Source organism: Dipodomys ordii, unplaced genomic scaffold (genome assembly GCF_000151885.1).
Source record: "Dipodomys ordii isolate 6190 unplaced genomic scaffold, Dord_2.0 Scaffold96, whole genome shotgun sequence".
NCBI lineage: Eukaryota > Metazoa > Chordata > Mammalia > Rodentia > Heteromyidae > Dipodomys > Dipodomys ordii.
This window is the reverse complement of record NW_012267312.1, coordinates 6,081,876-6,093,205: the sequence shown is the minus strand read 5'-3', so window position 1 is coordinate 6,093,205 and position 11,330 is coordinate 6,081,876. Positions and strand designations below refer to the sequence as shown.

The following is an 11,330-nucleotide window of genomic DNA, read 5'->3' as shown; positions in this document are numbered from 1 at the left end:
GAGAGCCAATTGAAAAGTTCTCTTGGTGAATCCCCAAGACAATGAATGTCTGGCACAATCTTGGCTCTCATTGTTTGTTGAATGACTGAACAAATATCGAAAGAAGTGATTTCAGATTATAAAATCATGTACCAATCATTATCCCCAGTCTTTATTGTACAGTAACATTCACCTTTCCAAATAGAAACCCCTTTCCATTCTTGCTGAGCACATGACCTAGGGCTTTGTCTTATTAGTGAATCTCAGCTTTGGTTTCTCTCTCTGCAAAGAGGGATTGCTTTCTATATCTAGATTCATACCTCCAAGTGCCAGAATTTCTTCTCTCACAGAACTCCCTAAACCCATCTGACACTTTGAGCCAAGACATCCAGTTATCTCCTAGAACCACAGATATTCACACACTCAGCTTGGCACAAATTTAGAGCATGTGGCAGCCCTGCCACCAAAGCTCCTTAAGCCTTGAATTGCAGCTCCTCATAGAGACTTGAAAGTAACTTGTGCACAGATGGGACTTGAGCCCAAGATCCTTTGCATCTGGAGGCTATGATCCCCTTTCTTTTTACCAGGCTCTCCAAACCTTCAAGATCATCCTCCTTAGAAATACTGCTATCAAAAGCCCTGAGAAAAGTAGTTATTCCATCGTAAAAATGGCAATACTGCCAAAGACTATCTACAAATTCAATGTGATACCTATCAATATCCCAACCTCATTCTTCAATGAAATAGAAGAAGCAACCCCAAAATTCATATGGAACAACAAAAGACCCCGAATAGCAAAACAATCCTTAGCAGAAAGAACAGTGCTGGAGGAATATCAATACTAAATTTCAAAATCTACTACAACAAGCCATAGTCATCAAAACAGCTTGATACTGGCAAAAGAACAGACCTGAGGACCAATGGAGTAGAACTGAAGACCCAGAAATGAACCCACAGACCTATAGCCACCTAATCTTCCATAAGGGAGCTAAAAAATAGAATGGAAGAAAGGCAGCCTCTTCAGTAAATGGTGCTGGCAAAATTGGTTAAACATCTGTAGAAAACTAAAGCTAGATCCTTACATATCACCCTGCACCAGAATCAACTCCAAATGGATCAAAGACCTCGAAATCAAAGTAAAAACCCTGAAAACATTACAGAAATAATAGGAGAAACTCATGGGCTCCTTGGCACAGGCCAAAATTTTCTTTTTTTTTTCCAAAATTTTCTTAATGAAACTCAGAAACACAACAAATCAAAGAAAGGTTGGACAAATGGGATTGCATGAAACTGCAGAGCTTCTGCATGACAAAGGACATAGCTAGCAAGATGAATAGAAAGCCCACGGATTAGGAGAAGATCTTCACTAGCCATACAACAGACAAGGATCTCATATCTAAAATATACTTAGAACTCAAAAAATAAAATCCTCCAGAAACAAATCCTCAAAGAAACAACCACCCAATTAATAAGTGGGCTAAAGACTTAAAGAGAAATTTCTTTGAAGAGGAAATAAGAATGGCCAATAGACACGTGAAGAAAGGCTCAACTTCTCTAGCCATCAAAGAAATGCAAATCAAAACAACATTGAGTTTCCACCTTACCCCAGTTAGAATGGCTATAATCAAGAACTCTAATAACAACAGATGCTGAATGGGATGTGGCCAAAAGAGAACCCCACTGCATTGGTGGGAGTGTAAACTTGTTCAACCACTCTGGAAATCAGTATGGAGGTTCTTCAAAAGACTACACATAGAGCTCCCTTATGACTCAACAATCCCACTTTTGGGCATTTACCCAGACGATCACAAACAAGGCCATACTAAAGCTAAAACACATACTAAAACACATTATTTATCATAGCTAAGATATGGAACCAACCCAGATTCCCCTCAGTAGATGAATGGATCAAGAAAATATTATATATATATATACACATATACATATATATAATGGAATTCTGTGCCTCCATCAGAAAGAATGACACTAACCTATTTGTTAGGAAATGGAGAGACTTGGAAAAAATTATATTAAGTGAAGTAAGCCAGACTCAAAGAAACAGGTCCCATGGTTTCCCTTATTTGCAATAACTAGCATATGCCTAGGACAAGCAAAAAAGGTCAAAAGCTATGTACATATGACCATATAAGTGAAATGAATCCCAAGATAGGGATACCAGAGGTTTTGTCTTTCTTGCTGTTTTATTTAATGTCCTTATAATGTACTATGTGCCATTTTTTTTGTTTCTTTTGTATGTTCTTCCCCCACGGTATGACCCCTGTTTTCACTGTATTTGATTCTGGTGCCCTGCATCTTGTATATACATTTTTTTTTTCTAATTTGGGGAGGGGAAGGGAAATAACAAAATGCTGAAATAAGGATACAGGTTGACTCATTGTAGCAATGAGATGTTCAAGACAATACACTGAAAACGAACTTTACAACTTGGTGGGGGGGGAGGGAGGAGTTGGGGAGGTGAGGAGGGAAGGGATGGTAGGGGGAAAACAAAGGAGGGGATAACAATGCTAGATAGAAAATGTACTCATTACCTTAGTCATGTAACTGTAACTCCTCTGTACAGTATCTTTACAATAAAAATAAAAATAAAAAAGAATGGCCTAAAAAAAAGTGGTTATTCACCTAACCATCACAGCCACAGGTAGACCTTCAACCCTGACTCTGGGAAGACTCTGGGAGGACATCACCCCTCTTCTTCCCTTTCTTTCCCTCTTCTCTTTCTCATTCTTTTTTTCTCTTAATTTATTTTTTCTTTCCCACTTCTGTCCTTTTTCTCCTCACCCTCTTCCTTTTCTTCCTCCCTGTCCTTTCTTTCCTCTCATCTTCCTACTCTTTCTCCTCCTACTGCTCCTCTTCCTCTTTTGTCCTCTTCCTTCTCCTCCTATTACTTCTCTTCCTGCTGTTCCTCCTTCTCCTCCTGTTGTCTTCTCCTCCCCTCCTCTCTTCCCCTCTCCTGTTCTCTCAGTCTTTCTTCCTACCTCTCCTGTCCATACCCCTCTTGCTCTCCCTCCTATATTTCTATTTTCCCCAGCCACTTAGGCTTACCAATCTCAACTGGATACCTTGAATTTTCCATTTGCCTTTTCTCTTCTATGCCCCTCTAGAATTTGCACATACAATTCCTTTTGAGCTCTTCAAAATGAATGCTGTACCATCTCACCCACTGACATACAGTAGCACCTAGTGGACATCTGCAGTGCACATAGCCTTAATGCAGGTGATAGACATGACTAGAGTCAGACTGTATTGCTGTGGTTCTGGAAAATGTTTAATCACAAGATAACCCTATGCTATTCCTCTTGTTATACTTCCAGGGATCCTACTAACATATAGGATAAAGGAACCATCCATCCCTTAAATAGAGGATGGACTACACATGGGGCTTGGCGGTATAACTTCACGAGATATGGATTGTTTTCTGAAAAATCATGGGCCATTCATATCTACCTAGGAAGTGGTAACCTCCCCTTCTCTCTCCATCATTTCTCAATAGCCATCCTCCTTGCCCCATTTTTTCTTTTGGACCACACTTTTCTTCCCGTTGATTCTAAATTGCATCAAAGCTCCTGTACATCCATTCCCTCTGTTTCAATCTCCCACCCCATTCCTTATCTGTTTAAAGTCTGTTTATCTTCCATATTCCATTGTAGCCATTCCCTCCTCCTGGAAGCCTGCCCTGACTTCCTAGCCCTGCTTTGCGATTTCAGGTCCTTACTCTGTGTTACCAGAGATTACTGGCTTTTTTTTCTCCACAACCTTATATCACACTGGACTGCCATTCCTATTCACTAGTCAGCCTCCCCCATTGGCCTGAAGGCTCCATGAGACAAAGACTTATACCACATTCCTCACTGTTGAGTCACCAGCCTTTGGAGATGGTCACAATATATAATAGACACAAAATAAATATGTATGCACCGTTGCCTTGTTGTTTTTTTTTGGTCTATTGTAGCTTTTATGTCTTTTTTTTTCCAGGGCTGAGGACCGAACCCAGGGCCTTGCGCGCGCCAGGCGGGCACCCTTCCGCTGGGCTAAACCCCCAGCCCCACAAAATAAATATGTATGGTAGACACATTATGAGTAGATTTTTTTCTGTTTTCCCATGTAATTGTAAGCTACCTGCACATACAATACAAATACTTCCTATCCTTGGGTACCAAGGGACAGAGCCTGATGTAAGAAAAGATAAAGATCCTAACATGTTTACTCTGCAAAAAAGTTGACTGGATAAGAAGTAGATAACCCATTCATGGTCTTTAAGTAGCTAAAAGGATGTCAGATAAACTAACAGAATTCCTTGTGTGGTCCACTGACCAGCTGGATCCCCATCACTAAATATTTGTTTTGTTAGACTTACTAATTTTTGTGTACTGCATCAGATCAATCAAAGCAGAAGAAACTTTCAAGTGAGACCCAGGATTTTGTGTAAATAAGCTCTCCAGAGGATTCTGTTGTTTACTAGAATTTGAGCAACCTTGGACTAGTTAATGATAAGCCTATTCTGAGTTAAGATCAGTTTCCATTTTAATGTACAAAAATCCTTTTTTGTACAGTGGCTCAGTTTCTTAGTCTGTTTGAATTGCTGTAACAAAACCCATATATTTGATGGCTTTCAAGGGACTAAAATTTCTCATAGCCCTGAGATGAATGTGCTGGCCTAATTAATTAATGCCTGGTAATATTTTGCTTTCTGGTTCACAGTTGCCACTGTCTTGCTTTGTCCACACATGACAGTAAGTATAAGGGATATTTCTAGAGTCTATTTTATAAGGACACTAATTCCATTTGTGAATACTCCACCTTCACTACCTAATCACCTTTAGAAGAGTCCCCCCCACACACACTTTCAATACCATTCCCTTGAGAGTTAGTATTTCAGCATATAAAATTAGTGGAGACAGAAACATTCAGTCCAAAGCACAGAGGTTGTCCCACTAAGTTCCCTGAAGTCCTAATGGTTCCATACAAGGGTAATTTCTCATCAGGTTGCTGTTGAGAATTCATGCCTAGAATCTTATATTGTCAATTCAGTCAAGAGATGGAGACACTATCATGAAAGCTTTTACAAATTAATTCCCCTCTGAATTGTGCTCTGTTAGATCAGAAGTGGAGATGAACCTGATAATACTAGGTCCATCTTTTTACCTGTCTGAGGTCTAAGGGCTTTGTGGGGATCTGAGGGGGGGAACAATGACATCATTATTTGATTTTATATGAAGTCTTTGTAGTTGGAGATGGAAGGCGATCTCACAGTTGCAGTAATACAACTAGTCCCATTTCTGGTCTCTGGTAAGCGCCTCATGGTGGATGACATCACGATGGCAGCAGGAATACATATAGAAGAGAATATATGGTAAGAAAGCAAGCTCAAGGGATTCAAGTGGGAGATGCAGGTGTCCTCTTTTTATCACAATTTGCTCTCATAGGAACTAAGTGGGGTTTTGTGAGAACTACATTAATCCCTATATTAATTCTTTCTAAGAGTAGGGCCTCCAATGACCTACCAATGATCTGCTCAATGACTTACCCCCTTAAAGGTTCCATTATCTCTCAGTATCAAAAGACTAGAGCCAAGCTTCTAGCACATAAACCTTTCAGGAACACACTCAAACCATATAAAACCAAAATACCCTTTAAACAATGAATGCTTATGGCCTGTCTCCTGAAAACCCATTACAAGTCTTCCTGGACAGACTTTTCCTGGGTACTACTCCTCCAAGCACCTTTCTCTGATGAGTCAGTCCTTCCCTGGATCCTTAGGAGATCATCTACATCACTCCTTCAACTAACTAAAACAAACTCAGAGCAAGTGAAAGAACTCACATGTTATTAAAGGGGCCAAGTGTTGAAGAACCCAAATGAATCACCTTCCCTCCACATTCTCCTGGCCAGAGATAATTTTGTGACCTCAGATCAATGTAAGAGGTCTGAAAAGGAGTTTTCCATGGCTTTCCAATATAGAAATAAAAGGGTGGTGGACATCAGAATTGTCTACCATAGGGTACTTTATCTTCTCCTCCATGAAAGTGTAAATTCTGTAGTCTCTAGATGTGTTCTGTAAACATGTTGCATTACAAAATGTCTGCAAAATTAAATTTTAGTCCATACACCAATAGATGTTGAAATCATATGCATGCACTTAAGCCAACTGAAGTACTAGATTCTTGTTTGTGTTTAATTTCTTCATATTTTTAAGTAAAGAACTAAATATTAAAGTTGCATTATTTCCTGCTTATACCTCAATATACAGTCTCATCAGCTCTGACATTTTTATGCTGACCCCTGGAGATCTCTGCTTCCAAAGATTTGACAGCTTCCCACACAAGAGGCAGTTTTCTGTGTTGGAATTTTAAGTTTCTTGGGAGCATAAGGGTTTCCTTGGTGTCTCAACATGGTGAACAGATATGGACAAGGACAAGAGATGGGGCTTACTTTGCTTTCTGCCTTTAACTGTTAAGGACACTGTCCTGCCCCTCCCTTTGCATGCTGGGTCCTTAACTTAGGTGGCAGCTATGGAATGAGACCCTTCCCATTAACTTGGACTGTGACCCATGCAACCCACTATTAATACTGAGGTTCTAGGAGTCTCTAAACATGTAAGGAGGAACTACAGCGAGGGAAAGGTAAGTCTGAGGGCTGTCTGGATTCATTGAAATTTGCTACATGCAATGTGTTCCTAAGACAGATATAATTGCCAATTAAGTCATTAAACCAAACAAAAACAATAGAAGGTTGTGCCTTCATTTTTCCTCAGGTCAGAAAACTGTTGTCTAATGGATAAAACAATACTGCAAAACAAATACCGTTACTTTGGAGGAGGATTTTAGAGAAGACCTGTCTTGCAGATCACTGAGTAATTGTCTTCTTCTGTATTGCTGCATCCTGTCCTCTATAAAGTATAACTCGTGAATTTAGTAGATTAAATTATTATTATTGCATAGACTTCAAAACATTCCATAAAATATAGTGGGTTTTTCCCAAAGTATGCACATTAGTGATAAAATTTAGATAAAAGAGAACACACATCTAGGATGTCTAGTAAATAGTAGCAAAAAGACACTTTTCAGTGACCCTAAATACTTTTCTTTTTCTGCTACTAATTATATACTAGTCATTTTCATTATCTCTTAGCTCAACAACAAATTACAGACATCATTTCCAGCATTATTTCACCTAAGCAGGTTTCTTTTACATTTTTTCATTTTGTTTTTTTTTTGGGGGGGGAGATCCGGTCGTGGGGCCTGAACTCTGGGCCTGGGTGCTGTCCCTCAGTTCTTCAGCTCAAGGCTAGCACTCTACCACTTGAGCCACAGCACCACTCCCGGCTTTTTTTTTTCTGCTTATGTGGTGCTGAGGAATCAAACCCAGGGTCTCATGCATGCAAGGCAAGCACTCTACCACTGAGCCACCTTCCCAGTCCCTCATTTTATATTTTTTAATTAGCGTACATTAATAATGTAAGTGGAAGCTCATATATTTTTATACTGCATATGATGCACTTTGAATACTCCTGCTATTTTCCTGTTATTCCCTCCTTTTCCCTTTATTTTCCAACAGCATTTGGTGGGTTTCTTTAGTCTTTCATGACATATAACATCCTTCAAGTCTTGTCATTACTCAGTAGCCTTTCCTTTTACCCTCTCCTAGTCTTGCTGGTCACCTCCTGGACAGTCTCCTTTTTATGCTCATGACCCACCACCACTATTCTTATCCTCATCATCATCCTCATCATCATATCCTCACCATCATTATTTTAGTTTTATACTCCGCAAATAAGTGAAAACATGCAATATAACTTCTTGAACTTGGTTTATCATGCTCAACATGATGATTTTTAGTTTTAATCATTTTCACTAAACAGGTTAACGCTAAGCAAATGTTCATTTATCTTAACCACCAGGAAACTTCACTCGCAAAAGGCAGAAACAATTGATTTGTAATAGCCTGCTTTTCCTAACTGGACTATTAATGTACAAAAAAAAAAAAAACCCTAACAGTCCTGGAGCTGTTAATACTAATCTTGCAACACACCACTTCATTTGAGCTCACTAGACCTTGGTTTACACATCTTAAAAATACTGAATCAATATGTGGCCAAACTTCCTTACTACCTTCGCTTGTATTAAAGAGCACTTGAAAATAATTCATAAAGGTGTTTTTTTTTTTATGGGACTGGCAATTCAACTCAAGTGTTCAAATTTGCTAGGCAAGTTACCACTTGAGCAATATCTCCAGTCCATTTGCTTAGTGATTTGTTTTTCTGGATATGGCGACTACCTTTTTCCTGTGGCCTCTGTGATTTTCCACCACCTCTCCAGTAGGTAGAATTACAGACATGTACCACCAAACCTAATTCATAAATTGTAATCTAAAGGCATATATAAATACTGGTCCATTAATATTTATTTTAGTACTTTTCCTTTGGTTAAATCTAGAGGGATACGCTATAACTATTTTCTTTACTTACGATAAAAGAGAATCAATTCCATTCTTCATACTAGTCATCATCATATGTGCAAACCTGTGCTGTACGTTCCAGCTATAGGGCAGGGCAGAAAATGACAAAGTTGTTGTCAGACAAGATGGGGCCATGGGGGTGGGGCCAGCCAAGTGTGAGGGCCAGGCTAGACGAGACGGCCCTAGGGGAGGAGCCATGGAGGCAAGATGGCTTCTAGGAGGGCAGGGCTAGACAAGATGGTGGCCATATGGGAGGGGCAAGATGTAATATCTGTGAGGGTAGGATTAGACACGATGGCATCCATAGAAGCGGATCCAGGCAAAAGAGCTGTGAGAACTGAGCTAGACAAGATGATGGCCATGTGGGAGGGGCAATGCATGATAGCTGAAAGGGGAGGGCTAGGCAAGATGGCGTTCATGGGGGCAGGGCCAGGCAAGAGAGCTGTGTGAGGGTGGGAGGACTAGACAAGATGGTGGCCATGGGGGTGAGGCCTAGCAGGATAGATATGAGGGCCGAGCTAGAAAAGATGATGGCCATGAGAGCAAGGATAGAAAAGATGGAGCCATGGGGACAGAGCCAAGCAAGATAGCTGTTAGAGCGGAGCTAGACAAATGGTGGCCATAGTTATGGGGCCAGGCAAGAGAGCTGTGAGGGCCGGGCTACAGAAGATGAGGTCATGGAGGCGGGGCTATGCAGGCAAGATGGCTTCTATGAGGGCAGGGCTAGACAAGATGTAGGCCTTGGGAGCGGGGCCAGGCAAGATAGCTGTGAGGGCCGCGCTAGACAAAATGGCAGGTATGGGGGCGGGGCCCAGTAAGGTAGGAGGGCAGAGCTAGAAAAGATGGGCCATGAGGGCAGGGTGAAATAAGATAGCGCCATGGGTACACGGTCAAACAAGGTAGCTGTGAGGGCCACGCTAGACAAAATGGCGGCTATGGGGGTGGGGCCAGATAAGAGCTGTGACGACCAGGCTTGACAAAATGGTGGCCATAGGGGCGGGGCCAGGCAGGCAAAATGGCTTCTATGAGGGCGGAGCTAGACAAGATGGCGGACATGGGGGCTGGGCCAGGCAAGATAACAGCTGGGAGGGCCCGGCCAGACAAGGTAGTAGCCATGGGGACGGATTCAGGCAAGATAGCTGTTGAGGGTTGGAACAGAGAAGATGACAGGCATACAAGCAGGCTGCAAGAAGCCACACAGCAAGCGTAGGCTGGACTAACCCATGTAAGACAGTGGTAATAGAGGAGGGGCCAGATGTGACGTTATGGGGGCGGGGCCTTACAGGATGTACCCAGCAGGCTTTGCGCGGGACCGCGCTTTGTCCTGTGGAGAAGATGGCGGCCGCTGAGGGAGAGCCGTCTGTGGTGACCCTGGAGTCGCTGCCTGCCGATCCCCTGCTTACCATCTTTACTCTTTTGGACTACCGAGATCTCGTCAATTGTAGTCTCCTCAATCGAAGATTTAATCAGATAGCAAGTTATGATCTGCTGTGGAGAAGGTACTGTACAAAGTATTGGTTGGTAACTGAGGAAGAGAAAGTACAGAAGAATGAGTGCTGGAAATCTCTCTTCATAGGCTTTTATTTGGATGTAGGAAGATACATTGACCATTATGCCACTATTAGAAAGGCCTGGAATGACCTCAAGAAATATTTGTGGTCCCGGTGCCCTCTAATAGTTTTGTCTCTGAAAGAAGGCCTCAGTGAGGAAGAGCTTGACGCCATTGAGGCCCAGATTGGTTGCAGGCTTCCGGATGATTACCGGTGTTCATTCCGTATTCACAATGGTCAAAAGTTAGTGGTTCCTGGGTTGTTCGGAACTATCCAACTGCTAGATCACCAGCGTTCTGAAGATTTTTTAGATGCTATGCTGGCTGCTGGAGGATTCCAGCCAAAACGGGGACTGAAATACTGTCTGCCTTTAACTTTCTGTGTACATACTGGTTTGATTCAATACCTAGCTGTGGAAGCAGCAGAAGGCCGAAACAAAAATGAAGTTTTCTACCATCGTTCAGAGCAAATGACTCAGAGTTCTGATATTGAAATGTTTATCACCGGTTCTTCTTTTACTGATTGGTTTACTTCTTATGTTAATGATGTCGTATCTGGTAGATTCCTTGTCACCAGAAACCAAATTTTGAGATACATGCAAGATCCAGACTGTGTAGCAACAACCGGGGACATAACAGTTTCAGTTTCTACATCGTTCCTGCCAGAACTCAGTTCTATTAACCCACCTCAGTATTTCTTCTCATACCAAATCAAGGTGGAAATGTCAAGAGATGCACTTCCTGATGAGGTTTGTCAGTTGTACAGTTGCTGTTTGAAAGTGACCAATTCTAACGGAGATGTGGAAGTTATTCGAGGGCCTGGAGTAGAGGATGAGCTTCCAACACTCACCCCAGGTCAGAAGTATGAATATTTCGGCTGTACCATATTCAGTACAATATCGGGCTATATAGAAGGATATTATACTTTCTATTTACAGCGCTTTAAAGAAAGGATCTACAATGTTGCCATTCCCCGATTCTACCTGGAATGTCCAAAATCCGTGGTGTTTAGAGCTACATAATTTGTGCCTTTCAAAGAATTTGTCCATTTCGTTCAAACATTGAATTCATTGGCATAAAGTTACTCGCAATACTGCTCAATTTGCTTTTTTCTTTTTTTTTTTTGTTTTTGTTTTTGTGCCGGTCCTGGGTCTCAAACTCAGGGCCCCGGGTGCTATCTTCTGAGCTTTTTGGCTCAAGACTAGCGTTTGGGATTTTTTTTGTTGTTGTTGTTAATTGGAGATAAGAGTCTCATAGACTTTCTCTTTTGGGCTAGCTTTGAACTGTGATCCTGGTAACTCAGCCTCTTGAGTCACTAGGATTACAG

General features: G+C 41.5%; 1 protein-coding gene across 1 annotated transcript; it reads left to right on the top strand.

Moving 5' to 3' along the window:
- The first annotated feature begins 9,789 nt into the window (after positions 1-9,789).
- On the top strand, positions 9,790-11,025 carry LOC105993467 (F-box only protein 3-like). The gene has a single exon (XM_013026737.1). The coding sequence runs from the start codon at positions 9,790-9,792 to the stop codon at positions 11,023-11,025; it is 1,236 nt and encodes a 411-aa protein (XP_012882191.1).
- Positions 11,026-11,330: the final 305 nt, after the last annotated feature.